General features: G+C 32.8%; 3 protein-coding genes across 5 annotated transcripts; 2 read left to right on the top strand and 1 right to left on the bottom strand.

Moving 5' to 3' along the window:
* The first annotated feature begins 3 nt into the window (after positions 1 to 3).
* Positions 4 to 2,520, top strand: LOC146872812 (PXMP2/4 family protein 4-like). The gene is made up of 6 exons (XM_085658680.1): positions 4 to 138; positions 220 to 450; positions 535 to 734; positions 973 to 1,085; positions 1,159 to 1,229; positions 1,329 to 2,520. Exons 2-6 carry the CDS (start codon positions 331 to 333, stop codon positions 1,485 to 1,487), a joined length of 663 nt encoding a protein of 220 aa, XP_085514806.1. The 5' UTR covers positions 4 to 138; positions 220 to 330; the 3' UTR covers positions 1,488 to 2,520.
* Positions 2,521 to 2,684: 164 nt separating this feature from the next.
* On the bottom strand, positions 2,685 to 5,379 carry LOC118451080 (arf-GAP with dual PH domain-containing protein 1). 2 transcript variants are annotated; one of them, XM_035887237.2, is made up of 6 exons: positions 5,225 to 5,345; positions 4,604 to 4,783; positions 4,087 to 4,282; positions 3,633 to 3,992; positions 3,313 to 3,535; positions 2,685 to 3,226 (listed from the first exon to the last, which is right to left on the bottom strand). In XM_035887237.2, the coding sequence occupies exons 2-6, from the start codon at positions 4,759 to 4,761 to the stop codon at positions 3,159 to 3,161; spliced, it is 1,005 nt and encodes a 334-aa protein (XP_035743130.1). In that variant the 5' UTR covers positions 4,762 to 4,783; positions 5,225 to 5,345; the 3' UTR covers positions 2,685 to 3,158. The 2 variants fall into 2 exon arrangements, with proteins under 2 accessions (XP_035743130.1, XP_035743129.1); XM_035887236.2 differs by having other exon boundaries at positions 2,686 to 3,226; positions 4,604 to 4,829; positions 5,225 to 5,379.
* Positions 5,380 to 5,888: 509 nt separating this feature from the next.
* Cals (calsyntenin 1) lies at positions 5,889 to 17,162 on the top strand. 2 transcript variants are annotated; one of them, XM_035887231.2, is made up of 4 exons: positions 5,889 to 6,180; positions 7,690 to 7,969; positions 8,375 to 9,186; positions 9,359 to 17,162. In XM_035887231.2, exons 1-4 carry the CDS (start codon positions 6,084 to 6,086, stop codon positions 11,011 to 11,013), a joined length of 2,844 nt encoding a protein of 947 aa, XP_035743124.1. In that variant the 5' UTR covers positions 5,889 to 6,083; the 3' UTR covers positions 11,014 to 17,162. The 2 variants fall into 2 exon arrangements, with proteins under 2 accessions (XP_035743124.1, XP_085514800.1); XM_085658674.1 differs by lacking the exon at positions 5,889 to 6,180 and adding an exon at positions 7,429 to 7,461.
* Positions 17,163 to 17,293: the final 131 nt, after the last annotated feature.

Raw genomic sequence — 17,293 nt, 5'->3', positions numbered from 1 at the left:
ATAAATAACAATTGTTGAATATAATAAGGATTATTAACGAAGGATAATAAATTTATTTGTCATTTCAATCGTTTTAATGAATATGATATTTTCTTAGTTTTATATTTATGACAAAGTATTTCACTTACAAGTATCAAAGTAAGTAAAAATACTTCTTTCTATATAGAATTAATGATTTATTATTATACGTCAACAGTTTGTATATTTTGTATTTAATAGTATAAACACAATTTTATTAAAAATACCATGCAATGTATTTGGAAAAGGACAATATGAGATTAATCATAATTTTAAATATTTCTCGTGGATAACAATAAGCCAATACTCAATATGTTATTCAGATTAAGTAACTTTGCACGAAAAAGACCATTGCTCTTGAATTCTATAACATATGGTTTTTTTTATACATGCGCTGAATTTGCACAACAAATCTATAATAAAAGATTCCAGGTAACTTACAGTTTTATCAATTAAAAAAAAAAAAAAAAAAAAAAAATGAATTATCAATTTATCTTTTATTTGTTTATATTTTAGATTATTCAACCGGTGTCCACATATGGAGTAGAACTACAAAATATCGATAGACCAATACTTTCATGGTTACGAAAGTGCAATAATTTTTTAGGTTTATTAGATCATGAATCTACGATGTCAACACAACAATATAATTGGCCACGTCTTAAAAGATATGCTATTTATGGTTTTTTTTTAGCAGGACCATTGTTGCATGGATGGTATTTTTTATAATTAATTTTAATTTTATTCATTATTTTATTATTAATTAATTTAAAAATTATTATTTAAATAAAATGTAAATCCATATATAAGATAATTACAGACCCATTTTTAGGATTAAAGTTTAGACAAATATGAATATTGTATGAATTATAATGTTATTGAGATGAATTTAACTTAGAAGTTATAATATATAATTAAAAGTTTTCAAAATAAAAACCTTTTTTATATTATCAGGTACAAATGGTTAGATACATTTTACAAAGGCAAATCTTTAAAATTGGTTTTAACTAAATTATTTCTTGATCAATTTATATTGACACCACTATTGGTCTGTCTATTTTTTATCAGTTAGTATGTTTATTCCACATTATAATGTTATATTTTCTAATATAATTGATTAACTTCTGTTATTTATTATAGGTATGAGTTTGATGGAAAGTAAATCTGATATATTTGAAGAATGTAAAACAAAGTTTCTTAAAACTTTTCAGGTAGGTTATTCAAATATAAAATACATACAAGAAGTGTTTTAACAATTTTTACCTAATCCACTCTTCATTATCAAAGTGGTTTCACTTTTTTATTTTCAGACATCATGCATATTTTGGATACCTGTACAGTTTTTCAATTTTGTATTAATTCCTCCTACTCTACGTATCACATATGTTAGTATTGCAGCATTATGTTGGGTGAATATTCTTTGCTATATAAAAAATGTGCCTTTAGTTAAATTTAATGATAAAAATTAACGTAAAAATACGTTACTTCCTTTCTCTCTCTCTCTCTCTCTCTTTTTCTCTGTCTCTGCGAAGTTATTGCTATTATTAAAAATATTACAATATTTGTATCTTTGTTGTCTCATTATTATTTATTTTCTTCAGTTATAGAGCATAAGCAAATTATTTTTCATATATCTACAGATAGTATGACATGCTGCTATACTTTATTGTTTAACACTACAAAGTAAATGTATATATTGGCAGCCTTTATACATTATTATTGTTATTATTATTATTATATTTAGTAGTAGTAGTAGTGTGGTAGTAATAGTAGTAGTAGTAGTAGCAGTAATAGTATAATTGTTACAATCATTATATCATTGTCATTATCATCATCATTACAACAAACTTTACAATAAGTCAGACATGACTATTTTAAATATAATCTTTTTTTATTATTTTATAATAATAAATTTACACTGAAACTTTATAATTATGTATTTTGACTGATTATTAAATTATAATTTTATGTGATATCAGCATTCAAGTATCAGAGATAATTACACATAAAAAAAAAAAAAAACAATAATTTGACAAATGAAGATATTATAATCTAATAATTAATAATATATAGAAAAGTCATTTGTTTTTACTTAAGTGCTGATATCTCATAATACTTTATTAAACAAACATCATCAAATTCACAATGACTCATAGTATAACATTATAACACTCTGCATGTAAGATATAGTTACTGTAAAACAGTAGATATAGTCATCTTGATAGCACCATTAATAAAATGAATGAAGCTAAAAGATGTCTACTGTCATACAGAAACTTTCAATATCACACTTTTGATGAAATTAACAATGATCTACTTAAATTTGATAAAACGAGTAAATAAACTTGTTATTTGAGACACTACAATATTAAATTAACAACCCTGTATGTATGTGCAGACATTTGTCATGTAAAATAAAAATAATGATCTTACTTTTTTTTTCTTTTCTTTTTTTAAGTTCTATTTACAAATCTTGACAAATCATTTGTGTATATATAAAAGAGTAAAGACTAATAGTACGTATATAGAGTTAAAATCTATTTTGAATAAGTATATAAATTTAATTGCAAAAAAAAAAAAAAAGAAAAAAGAAAATTTAATTGTAGAATTCAATTTTGAAAAAATATATATATATTTTTTTAATTATATTCAGAAGAAACAAATGTTATTTAGAGTAATTTATTCGTCTAAAGCATTTATACCAAAATATAAATAATATATATATTGATACATTTATACGTTTTTTTCTGGTAAATATAATGAATGGAATATCACAAAGATACTATTGCCAAGTAAAAGCTTTTTTACTATATATTTATAATACTGCCTGTTCCTTTTGACAGCACATCACAAATATTGTCAGTTAAAAATTCGTTTTAAAGAAAAAATTGTTCCTATACTATATTTGCATTAAATTCCATTGACCAGTCTTATGTATATGATGTATAAGCAACGTAGCGTGCAATGATATATAAATATAAGTGATTCAACGATAATATGTAGCTACAAAATGTTATGATTTGCTAGGCATATCGAGAAACAGATTTTCTAAACGTAGTTTTATTATTTTAATCATTCAATTGGTTTGTCTAATTAATATATGATAATATTTAGGAAAGGTGCCTAAGAGGGATCCAGCCCTACCTTGCAGAAGAAAATATATTCATTGTTCCACTTGCTGTGCGTTTTCTTACAAGACGTGCTGCTACTGCAATAAAATATTATATAAATGATATTATACAATTAAGAATAATATAGAGAGACAAAATCGTTTTAGATTAAAGCGATATTTACCAGTTGCATCTTGTGGAGTAAGTGGTTTATCTATTACTTTCTGTATTACATTCATCCATTGTGTTCTGTCATCATCATTTTGAGCAGACAAGAGATAACTTCTATCAGGTGTTTCAAGAGTAAAAGAGAAACCTTGATTTCTAGCACCTGGTGGTACTCCTGTTTTAACTGCAAAACCTTCTGAACTGTGACCCAAGAAAATTTCACCTTTTGGATGTGCATCCTTTATGTCAATAGAAAAAAATATTAAAGGAATAATTTCTGATAATAAATGATATATATGCACATATGCACACACACATGTAAGTATGCGTACAAACCATAGGATCATCATGATACATAAGTTTCCTTCCATCTAATGTAAACCATCTCTTTTTATAAGCATCACTGTGTCTAGGACCTGTTTTCCACAGGAATCCTTCCCGTGGAAAATCTCTTGTAAGTTGTGATAATAATTCAGCCTCTGTTGCACCAGGATATGCAACTTGTAAACGATGTAATTTTGCACATCTTATAGCTAAATACCAATTTGTAATTACTTCTGGATCTTCATGATACACATAGATATGTCTTGTAGTGCCATCTTTCATAAAAGATATTTGAAGACTATTTTGATTATTAGTTTTAGACGGAGCAAAGGCTACATTTAATTCTGATATCCTAAGTATAGCTTTTGGTTCCTTTATCGAATAAAGAAGAGGAAAATATTATTGAAAAAAATAAATATTTAAAAAACGTAAGGTCAGAATATCTTAATTATTTAATTAAATATACCTTATTTTCTTTAACGTGATACTTCAAAGTATCCTCAGCTTCACAAAGAACAAATTTACGAGGATGATATCGTGAGTCTTCTTTTCCACGCTTCATTAAAAATCCTTCCATAAATCCCGATACATAATTCTGTCTTTCTGGGTGACAAAATTCTTCCCTTTCATATTTAGCTCTTATCCATTGCTCTATTAAAACTCTGTCGATCAATTAAAATAATTTTTTTGTATTTTTATTTTTAAATTTTTATTTTAATATTACTTTTGCATTAAGTGAATTGATGGATTGAAATATGTGTGCTAAATTAAAAAATATCTAATCAAAAATTATACAAAACTTCCTATTCTGTGGTATTTAACCATTTCCGGCGCGATAAGAAATAAATTATATAGTATTAGCCATATTACTTGTTAAAATTTTTTATTAATTCATCTTTAAAATATTCAAGAATTTAAAATATTAAAGAATAAAATTTAAAAATAAATATTAAATAAATATATTTATATATAAGTAAACTTACTGAGGAGCATCTGAATTTGGTCTACGGTAACAAGGTGGTACACGCTCTTCGTAATGTAATCTTGCAGTTATATTACCTACTTCACGTATTCTATTTACTTGAGAGTCCTCCCATCTGTCTAGTTTGAGATGTTTCACTTTGGAAATATGTGCGCCCATAGACCTATGCACTCCGGCACACCTTGTGCAGACAAATATTCCTATATTGTAAGAAGCCCATTCTGGGTCTGAAATATACACACATAGGAAAGTCCTTTTTTCTTTCTTTCTTTATTATTTTTTATTTTTTTTATATAACATTGTTATTAAAACTGTCTACAAAAATACACATACACGCACATGTTTGTAATCATTATTGCAATGTGCTAAAGATATTGATGCAAGGATATATGCTTTAATATTAATACAAAAAGAATGTTGTGTAAATTTTCCATTTAAAAAGAAAATAATTCTCTTTGTTATGTCATTAAACACAATCCATAATCATAGAGAATAACTGTGCTCCAAAAGGTAACCACATTTTCTTTTAACAAAATACATATGTACGTATTACTTTTAAATGAATCTCGTCGCGTGTCAGAGGATGAAATATTTACGATTATTTATTATGAAACACACTCACTCTTGGCTCCACAATCCGCGCACACATTATTTCCAGGCTTTTTAAGTAATTCGACTAACAATTTCTCGTTCGAGTCCGCCATCTTAAAACAGTCGCTATACAAACCGTTTTCAAGTAATGTGTGTTTTTGTCTAACTATGCTTCAAAACATACCTTAAGGTAGATTTACAATAAAAGAGGTCACGATTTTTAATAAGCCGATATAGCATGAAACCATTGATCTTATACTCATGAAAAAATTCCGTTTATTTCTATGGTCTTGATTTTTTATAGGATGTGATCTGTAGTTAAAAAAAATATTACAACCTGTTTCTTTCTTATCTCTTTTCTGTTTCTTTTTTTTTCTTTTTATCCCGATACGCCGTTCGAAAAACGATTTGTGGAGTAAAATGTATGATTATAAAAACGAATGATTTTTTCTATATCGTCTCTGACATACAAAAAAGATTAAAAAAGAGTAAAAAAGAAAACCATAAGAAAAATAAAAGAAAAAAAAACCAAGAAGAAATAGCAAACGATTGTGAAAATTTCTTGCGATAATCGGACACGCATTTGTGCTTAACATTATAACACCATCCATTTATACATCTAATAGTTTTTTATTTCCTGACGGGGAAGACGAATTCGCCTGTGTCGCCATCGGTCGCGTAGCGGCGCAAATTAGAGTCACACTCTCTGACAAATCGATATTCCTCTCAAATATTGACTTCGCGATTGTGCTTGGTGTCGCGAGCAAGTCGCGCGATAGCTGGTAATGTCCTTATAAAAAAATACGACATTGCGCGAGTGATAAAGCGAAATATATCGGTCGGAGGATCGAGATAGTATAATATTACGGAGGAATATCCTCGAATAAACGATGATTTTTGCGGCGAGTGTTGTGTTTTTTGGGCTGACCCTAAGTGTCTCCCACGCTAGCATCGAGTCAACACCGACTTCCTTCAACGATCATGGAGGTGATTTCATTTCTCTCTCTTTCTCTCTCTCTCTTTCTCTCTTTCTCTATACCGTGTGTCCTACATTTAATCGTTCTTTCATAATGGCTTAAAGAGTTACTTTCAATACGTTTACAGTTAGTTCCAATGTTTCTTTTATTATTATTATTTTTTTTCTTTTTCTATTAAATACATCCTCCTAGATTTTATTCTGAAAAAACGTATGACTATTATAGGTGATACCTTTGCAGGTGCGATTCTTTTCATTTAGTCCCTTCCCTCGTCATCTCCTTCCATCCATCCATCTTTCTTTCTGTCTCTTTTTCTCACTCTCTGTTTTTTTCTTTTTGCCTTGTCTGTCTGTCTATCCGTCCGTCTTTCTATCTATCTGTCTGTCTGTCTGTCTGTCTGTCTGTCCGTTCGTCTGTCTGTCTGTCTGTCTGTCAGTCAGTCTGTCTGTCTGTCTGTCTGTCTGTCTGTCTGTCTGTCTGTCTGTCTGTCCGTCCGTCCGTCCGTCCGTTTGTCCGGCTGTCCGTCTGTCCATCCGTCCGTCTGTATGTATGTGTGTATGTATGTATGATGCTGACTGTCTGCCTCTCTCTCTCTCTCTTTCTCTCTCTCTCTCTCTCTCTCTCTCTCTCTCTTTCTCTCTCTTACTCTCTATAGCACCTGCATTCGCCCGAAACTGTTATGGCGAATTCATTGACCGGTCTCCTCGATAGGTGCTCCGATATAAGCAATGCACCGCGCGCTAGGGCGGTCGATAGACCATGAAAAGGGGCGAAGAAAAGCAAGAACGAATATATTACTTCGATTCCTATTTAATCAATTTCAACGAAGACGAGACGATTTGACCAAGGACTGACTTCCGGGACGAATCATGGAAACAAAATATATATATATATATATATATATATATATATCTAAGCGCGTGAATCAGGCCGAGCTTAATTTTGTTCAAGAGAGGAGGGAAGGGGGGGGGGAATAAGGGTTGGAAAAAGAAAAGAAGGAAAAATAGTCGATGTAAAATTAGACAATTTCAAAAGATTTCCCGGGACGTGACGCGATTTCTCGATAATAAATAATTCTATTTCATTTGGATTTGCTGTATTATCATCTAAAATACTAACTGATAATAAACTATTCCTTATCGATTTATATTTGCAGAGATGATGCATTGCGATAACGATATCTTTAAAATTGGGACAAAAAATTCTTTCCCGATTAGTTTTCTATTTAATTCCGTTCGTAATGTCTGAGTAACATCTGGATAACGAATAATCTGGATAACAAGAGCATTTTGTAATTACTCTTGATATATTCTTTGATTGAATTGAATTATTTTGTAATAATCTCTGGTATTAAATGATATTAAATATATATGTCATTAAAGATATACATTTTAAATCAATGAAAATAATTATATATCTGTAAAAAAAATATATATATATATGCATATATAATGAAATTTAAAAAATGTCCTAATATTTATTCGTTTTTTGTTTTTTTTTCTTATGCGTATGTTCCTAGTTCCGCGATTGGATCTTGAAAGTCTTGAGAGCGGTTATCATGGCCTGGTCAAGGAGAATGAAACTCTCGTTGAGGTGACTCCACAGATAAGAGCTTTAGGAGCTAAAGTATGTTCTTTTCGTATTGCGAATAAACATCATGGCGAGGCACCTTTCGAAATCGTTTTAAAAGAGAAGGGAATGGCCGAGCTGAGGGCCCTTCGAGTTTTGAATTGTGAAAAACGACGTAATTACAAATTCGATATCGCAGCTGTTGGTTGTTCCGGTGGACAATCTGAGAAGTATGTTTTACATATACTTAAATATATAATATATAATACTTCGAGAGAATGTTTAGATAGAAACGAAGGAAATATTTCAATGGAACGAATGTATATACATCGTTTTAACCCTTGAACGTTTGCTTAAGAAATAAAGTTAAATATTTGGGTCGATAGATCGAGTCTCTCTCGCGGCAAAGTGCCAAAGTCAGGCATCTTTGCGCTAATGCTGTTGAAATGAGAATGAAATGATTTTTTTTCTTTTTTTTTTTCTTTCTTTTTTTTTTTAGAAATTTCATATTAGTATAGATATTTTTCTTGAAGTTCCATTTTTTTATATATTTCTCTCTTTGATTTTTTTTGCTTTTTTGTTTTTTTTTGTTTTGTTTAATCAAAGTAAAAAAAATCACATCGATGTTATTTCAGTGCAACGGTTCATATCACAGTGGTCGATGTTAACGAATACGCACCACAGTTTCTCCAACCAGCTTACGTTAGCACTGTTGATGAAGGACGGCTTTACGAAGAGGTAGTACGCGTTGAAGCCTCCGACAGAGATTGCACTCCAAAATTCGGAGACATATGCAAATACGAGATTCTAACAGCGGACCAGCCGTTCATTATTGACAATGAAGGTGCTATACGTAACACAGAGCCATTGGATTACGAGCGTTCCCACAATTACATTTTGAGCGTGGTTGCCTATGATTGTGGAATGAAACAATCAGCACCGGCCATGGTGACTATCAAGGTGAATCGAGTGTGTACACCAGGCTGGAGAGGTATTCCAGAGAGAGTGGACTATGCTGCTGGTTCAGGATCTCAACCGCTTTTACCATCCGCAAAACTGGACCTTTGTGACGCACCATGCATATTACGTAACGTTCGAGCTACCTTGAATCTCGTAACCGATCACATAGGAAAGGGTTGCGATCGTGATACTTATACTGTACGAAGCCAGCGAAAACTTTGCGGTGCCTCACACGAGAGCGTTGATCTTTTACCAACACCAGGACCGACCACATCATGGACCGCCTCTTTGTCACGAGATGAAGGTCGGGAGGCCGATGAAATTTTCGAGTTCGATGGAGTCGATTCCGCTGCGATCGTACCCAATAACGTACTCGAACATTCTCTGGCACAAAAGTTCACCATCAGTGCTTGGGTAAAACATCGTCCAAGATTGAGGCAAGATCCCCACGTTAAGGAACATATTCTTTGCGCCGCAGACGATCATAGTGAGTCTCCGAGGTTTTTCTTTTTTTTATTTATTTTTTTTTTTTTTTTTTTTTTTTTTTTTAATTTTTTCTCTCTTTTTTCTTTTTTCTTTTCTTTTTCTTATCTTTTCTTTTCTTTAAGTTGATACGTATTTCTTAGTAGGATAATAACACGCTTTTGTTCTCATTGCAGAGATGAACAGGCATCATTACGCTTTGTTCATAAGAAATTGCAGGCTGATCTTGTTACTCCGACGAGACTTCTCCGAAGGCGATCCAAACATCTTCCGTCCGGCTGAGTGGCGTTGGAAGCTCGGTCAAGTATGCGACGATAAGTGGCATCATTATGCCATACAAGTCGACTTCCCACGCGTAAGTCTTTTTGTCGATGGCGAGGAATGGCGTACGGACGAGAAGAATCCCGAAGTTATCGATGATTGGCCCTTGCATCCTGCAAAGGGCGTAAACACGATGCTTGTCGTTGGAGCTTGTTGGCAAGGTTCGGATAATAGAACAAAACATCACTTCCGTGGGTATCTCGCTGGGCTCTCAGTTCTAGTAGGTCGTAACGAAAAACCTGACGTACTGTCCTGTTTGAGGCGTTGCCAGGAGGGCTTACACGTACCGTCCATGGACTTGCTTCAGCCAGGTACACAGTTGCTCACCAATTCCGATTTAACGGAGGTACGCATTGATGGCGATAATCGTACGAACATCGAGACTCTTCTTCGTCGTATAGGATATTCTAACACACGACGTTTCCCAACTCCTGGTCGGCGAAATTTCCGTCTCGACACGGCGGTGATATGCGAAGGTAACGAGAATTCTCAACTGCCAGTACCTACCGTGCAATCGTACGTGACCGTTCTGCCACCACCTCGACCTGGAATAAGCGTTAACGGTACCGGTTACGTAGCTAGGGAATATGCCGATTTCCGCCTGGGCGTTCGCGTTTTCCCAGATGCTCGCGTTACCGCTGGTTCCGCGGCGAGATTGGACGCTTGCGCCGTCAGCGTTTATCCTAGTCTGAATCCCGATCACGAGAGCTTAGGTTTACCTGGCGACGCTCTTCGTAGATTCCGTTCTATCAGTGCACGCGTCGATCGCGACGGCGTTGTACTTTCGGGTGCCGACACGCCTTACAATTATCAACAGCTCATTCGACTAATAATGTACACGAATCGTAAGCCTGCATATTATCTCGATCGCGTTTTCAAGCTTACTTGTTCCGAATTGAGCGGACGTTTCGCTAGTAACGAATATGTCCAAACGTTAGCCGTGATCCATCCGAAAGAGAAAACGACGGTATTGCCGCACAGTAGCTCGGGCGAACCTCCGATCGCCAGAATCGTTGAACCTGTGCCCGGTCACATACAAGTTTCCCCTCATCACGCTGAAATACCGGAAGGTTATTCGACCAGTGTGATTCGCGAAGGTAGAAGAACCATCGGGGGTGCTGGTGGTAGTCACGCCGTTACGATCGTCGCGGCCGCCTGCATCGGTTTCTTGCTATTAATGGCCGTCGTCGGAGCGGCGAGAGTTCGAGGTGCCGCGAAGCGGCGACGATCGGCCGGCGACGAATTGGCAGCCGAAACGGAAATGGCCTGGGACGATTCGGCCCTCGCCATAACAGTCAACCCGATGGACAGGCTGACCGAGCATGAGTCTCATCAGAGTCATAGAGACGAGGACGTTGACGATTCCGGAAGTTCCGATTCTGAGGACGGTTCCTTCAGAGACGACGATATCGACAGTTCCGATTGCGAAAACGATTGCGATCTAAACAATGGCCGACACCGTCGTCATAATTCGCCTCACGACTTGGAGTGGGATCATCGTGACGTTTAAATTACTACTATTCCACCTCTTTATATTCGTCATCATCTTTCTTTTTCAAGACGGTATCGTCAGACGAGTACCTACTGTCCGAAAGAACGCGAAATATCCTATATCTGAACCCCTCCATTCCTGTGAACCATCTACGACGCTATGCGCGATGCGTATGATATTGCCTGAATGTTGACGACGACAATGACCACGACCACGATGACAAAAAAGTATTAACAACAATGTTGTTATTCTCTTTTTGTCGGTTATAAGGAAATTTTGCGTTATCTATTTTAACAATATCTAACTACAACGTTTGTCAACAATATAGGGCGATCACAGAGTCGCGACCTTCGCGATTGGATAAAAGCGTCATGTTGTATCCGTCCCCGTAGCTGGCATGATTGATCCATTGCAAGGCAATGACACGACAGGCAGTTAGTACTCTTCTTACGTACCAACGGAATTTGTAAGAGTGCGGGACGCTTTATCGAATAGTTAAACTCTTTCTACCTATAATATGACGTCGCTGATGTTGGTAGAGAAAATTTACACGGGCACGCAAGAGATACTTAAAAAAAAAAAAAAAGAAAAAAAAGAAAAAAAAAGAAAAAAAAAAAAGAAAAAAGAAGAAAAAAAAACTTGCTGAGAAATTCTCGGTGAACACTCGGTAAACACTCGCAGCAAATTAATTTATATATATTCTCGACCTATAAAGTAGTCATAGGACAAGGGAAACTTTTTTTATACTCCTAACTCTTATCCTTTTATTCTATTCTATAATAATTCTATAATTCTATTTACGATCATTGATTTTTTTTCTTTCTCTTTTTTTTTCTTTTTTTTTTTCTTTTTTACTAACGCTACTATATATATATATATATATATATATATATATATATATATATATTATATATATACTATTATCAACTATTATTATAATCCGCTCTACAGGCAGTTTTATCTTCTATTGGAAAACGGTACTGATGAGATATGTATTTTCTTCCTCTTAGATCTTTTGGTCTCTTTTTCTCTCACTCTCTCATTCTTTCTCTCTCTCTTTCTCTCTTTCTCCTTTTCTTTTTTTCTCTATTTCTATCTCTATTTCTATTTCTATCTTTCTCAATATAAGCTATCCACGTTGATATTTGATCTCACGAACGTATCCTCTATATCTACATATAAAACTTTCTTCGAAATGCTTGGAAAAGAGATATGTGTATCGTAAAAACGGCAATTTTTCATAAGATATTCGTAGATCCGTCAGGACTCTCGGTCGATCACGGATTACGTCGTGGCAAGCTTATCGACTTGCCTGATTTACCGTTTTATTTTTAAGTATAAAAAAGAAACAAAAGGGAATAATAACAAAAAACAAAACAAAAAAAAAGAAAAGAAAAGAAAAGAAAAAAAGAAAAAAAAATAACAAAAAAAGAGGACAAAAGAAAAAGAAGAAGGAAAGAAAGGAAAAAATCTTGGATAATTTGCACAATGTTCCTTCCCGATCGACCGACCGATCGATCGATCGTTTGAACGACCGAACGACATAATACAACAGATACGACTTTTAGCTCTTACAATTAGTAAGGACATTGCCGCGCATCTTATGATAGTGCTTCACCGTTAAGTACACTTGTGTATTAACATCATATCCGTATACATACATATGTATATGCATGCGTACTGGACTAGATACGCGCCCCACCCCCGATTTTCTCTGCGTATACGGTCTATACGAGTTAAGTACATGTGTAGTATGTGCACACGAAAGGACACATGTAATTATAAAATACATACATGTTTCCATTCATTATTCTGCGGTGAGATTTCGATGCGACGGATCAGAAAAGATGTTTTTATTCTAAACGCAGCGCAGCGCACTCGATTAATGCTCGAAAGAAATGGGGTTTTTTATTTTTTTAAGAATCATTGTGCAATCTCTCTTTCTTTCTCTCTCTCTCTATCTCTCTCTTTCTCTCTCTATCTCTCTCTCTCTGTCTCTCTTTCTCTCTTTTAGCAGAGCAACTAGTTTTTATGTGCCTTTTTAAACGGTAGTACATTGAATTCTACTCTATATTTTAATAGTGACTCAAACTGATTTTATCAGACGCACCTGTGCGTATCGAATGGAGCTATTCTACCGTGATTGTTGTATTTTAGATGATACTGTTAAATACGACATATAGCGATTAAGATGTTAACATAAATAGGCGTGTTTCTCTTGGCAATTACGTGGTGTATATACTAAAGTGCATCATGTCATAATATTATATGTTACGTGCACTACATACTACATATTATATGGTTGTGACGCGCTTTAGCAATCATACGGATCGCTCGCCAGAAAATGCTTATATTTAAATAAATGTGCAATGATCCGCAGAGGGGATGGATATTTTAACTTTCGAAGAAAATAATATAAATCGTGATGACTGCGCATTAATAATATACTCGCTGCGAAGTAATGAACGGATTCTTATGTATGTATTTATTATTATGTATTTAGAATTATAAAATGACCGACGACCCGCGATCGGAACTTATCTAGAACTGAGAAAAAAAGAGAGAAATTTGTGTACGGATATCTATATTCATAGAAACTATAATGAACAACTTATTTTTCCAACGAGCATATCATATCATTTTTATAAGAGATTTGTCAGAAGTTTTAACAAATTTTCGTAAGAGCTCCTTATACAATCATAAGGGATCTGCCACATCGTGATGTTAACTTGCCATATATATATATATATGTCAGATTTTCTTCTTTCTTTATTTTTTTTTAATTATTTTTTCTCTCTCTCTCTCTCTCCCTCTCTATCTATCTATCTGTCTGTCTATCTGTCTATCTCTTTCTCTCTCTCTGTCTCCCTCTCTCACACCTTCTTTCTCTTGCATATTTTTTTACACGTCCTTTCTTTTTTTTTCTTCTTTTTTTTCTTCTTTTTTTTTCCTACGTTTTCTAATGATCGGTGTAAACGTTTTAATCATACACAAGCAAACGAACACACATGTATACACACATACGCGCAGATATACGAACATATACTTTCATACTTTCTGTAATCCTTTTGTTTCCATAGAATTGATCTATTTGAAGATCGATTTGAACATTTCTCTAAATCCAGAATGTTATAAAAAAAAGAAGAAGAAGAAGAAAAAAATAATGATAAAAAAAAAGAAAAAAAAAAGGAATATAAAAGGCCATCTCTATTAATGCTTTTCATAGCAAACAAACAGAATATACATATAAGGCTACTTGTTTCTTCTCTCGAATAGGTATATGTATACATACATACGTGATAAAAGTGTACGCATTTTGCCCTAAATTTCGATACGGTAGATCGTTTCTATATATCCATATAAAAATATCTATATCTACGACAGACACGCTTTTTGTACCCTTCAAAAATCATGTCTCAACCGGTGAAAATGCCTACGAAATTCACCGTAAAATAATTCCTTTATATTTAATTAATTGCACGGAAACGGAACACTCTACCGTATTGGGATATAAAGAAAAGGAAGAAAAGAAAAAAGAAAAAAAAAAAAAAAAAAGAAAAAAATAATCGTACTTTTCTAAGCGTGTTAATATATAGCTATTTTATATAATTTCAGAAGAAATCCTTTGCTCCGTTAAATAATTAAGTTATATACATATAGAAATAATTCTTTGTTTACAATTTATTTGAGAAATTGTAAAAAATCATTTGTTTATAAATTTAACACTGGAGCTACCAAATTCGTCAATATGATGGATTTCAGATTTCTCGTTATATAATTACTAAATATTATGATATTATTATATAATATTATATATATATATATATATATCATAATTATTATACATGTATATGAACTATGAAATCTATTTTATTTTACTTATTATTGTCAAGGTATAAATAAATTAAAAATAATGAGGAATATATTTTTTCTTTTTTTTTCGTTTGTTTTTTCTTCAAAAAGCTTAAACATCAAATTGACGAATACGAACAAAAACAGGTCGTCATGGTAATTCTAGTGTTATAAGAGTAGTCCATTGTGAATATTTTTACGATATTAAATCGAATTTAATCGTCTTTACGCTTTGATACAAGAGAAACTTATTACACACACACACATATACACGTATACACAGGATACACAAACACAGGTATATATAAATATTGGTAAAACGTTGCACATACAAAGTTGCTATTGTCTCAAGCTAAAAGCGAAAAGCGTTAGAATAACAGACTCATTCGTGCTAAACGATGACGCCTGTCGTCCTCAATGATAAAAGAGAGAATAGACGGAATTCTTAAGCGGACGTGCATTATCAGCATTTTTTCTCATTCGATCTATTGAACTATTAAGGGGGGGAGTGGTTATGGGTGAGGGCTTTAGGAAAGGGAAAAATAAAAATAGAATAAAAAAAAATAACAAAAAACAAAAAAAAAAAAAAGAAAAGAAATGAAAAGTATTCGAATGTAAGTTCTCCTTAAATTGGCAGCGTAAGCAACAGCAGCTATAAGAATCATAAAAACAAAATAAAAAAAAAAAAAAAACAAGCATAGCCATAACGCAATACAATCTACACACAAAAAAGGCGTATGCACCTACTTTGAAGATGTACTTAATTATTAATTATGAGGGAATAATGGGATCTATGCAGAACAAAAACCGACTAGATGATACTATAATATAAATATATATATATATAAATAAATAAATATATATATATAAATATATATATATATATAGATACACACATAAAAAGATATATCTACGCCGTTTGCAGATGAATGATATAAACAAAGTGAAAGAAAACAAAAAACAAAACAAAAAAGAAATAAATAAATAAAGAGAAAAGAGAAAAGGTATGGATTTCTAAAACGTACCATTGTATTTTGTAGGCAGCTAGCATGTACGTACACATATGCACATGCACTCTCTCATGTATGTATGTTTACGTATATAATATTTGGACATATTCTCTATAATGCTTACACGTAACGGTACCTTCAATGGTTGTCCCCGAATGTTTTGAATTTTACACGTGACTATGAGAGGATGTGTAATTTGTGACCAAAACAATGTAATACGTATAACAGAGACATACAGGACGGGTGATTTCTTTTCGAATGAAATAAAATACGAGCTCGATAATTACTTATTATCTATATTAAGAATATCATTTGCGGAATAAGCACTCGACAAGAGTTATCTCTTGTTTTACGTATGCTTCATTGTCTCTGTGAGGATAAATAACGCATACATACATACGTACATACATACATACTTACATACATACATTCATTACACACGAGAAACACACCACGTAAGAATGTACGTGAATAATTGAGGAAAAAAAAAAGAAAAGAAAAAAAAATTAAAAAAAAAGGATTTAAAAAAAATATATGATATAGCAAATGACACGCCGCGTCCTTTCACACGATTATAACGATTGAAATTTCAAGGGGGGAAAAAAAAGACAAGAAGAGAAAAGATTAAAATAATAATAATAATATTAATAATAATAATAATAATAATAATTTAAAAAAAAAAAAAGAAGAAAGGAAAATGAAACAAATAAAAAGGAACAAAAAAAAAAAAAGAAAAGAGATGAAGAGAATCAAGATTATCCAAGAGAGCGACGTTGTCATAAATTAATAATTAATCAGCTATTGATAATAGATATAGGCCGTAATTGGATTATTATTACGGACCGAATAAATTCCCTCCCATCGCAGATTGATTGTGTGTTAACTAATAAGATTAAGTAACGATATAGAATACAGCTATAAGGAATTTAATTATTATGGGTAATGATACTATTATCTACGCGCTAAGCACGTTTCAAGTTGTGACGTGGACATATGGCTAAGAAAGCAATGTTTATGAAATATGAATTTTAATTTAATGTACGACACACTGAGTTACTCGGCGCGTCTGCACGCGACGCACAGAAACGTCAAATTACCTTGTTATTCTCCAACAGAAAAAAAAATCGTTCTCTCAAACAAAAGAGATGTTTAGCAATAGTATATGACACACGTACACGCGCGCGGTCGCATATATACGCTGCACAGGCTAGGAAAATGAAATACGATCTATATCGACATATTATATAAATAATATTAAGACGTCAACTGTATTTGTTTAATAAAGATGTACATTCGAAAAATATAGATCGACTTATATATTCTATCTGATGCGTCGGCAAAGATATTGATAGCTAGATCATTTCAATGTCTTTTTTTTTTTTTCTTTTTTTTTTTTTTTACAAGCAAGAAATTCAAATAAGAGCGATTAGTTTATT

Source organism: Vespa mandarinia, chromosome 8 (genome assembly GCF_050613455.1).
Source record: "Vespa mandarinia isolate Hongniang chromosome 8, ASM5061345v1, whole genome shotgun sequence".
Classification (NCBI taxonomy): domain Eukaryota; kingdom Metazoa; phylum Arthropoda; class Insecta; order Hymenoptera; family Vespidae; genus Vespa; species Vespa mandarinia.
The sequence above is the reverse complement of the archived record's forward strand: the minus strand, read 5'-3'. Positions and strand labels throughout refer to the sequence as shown.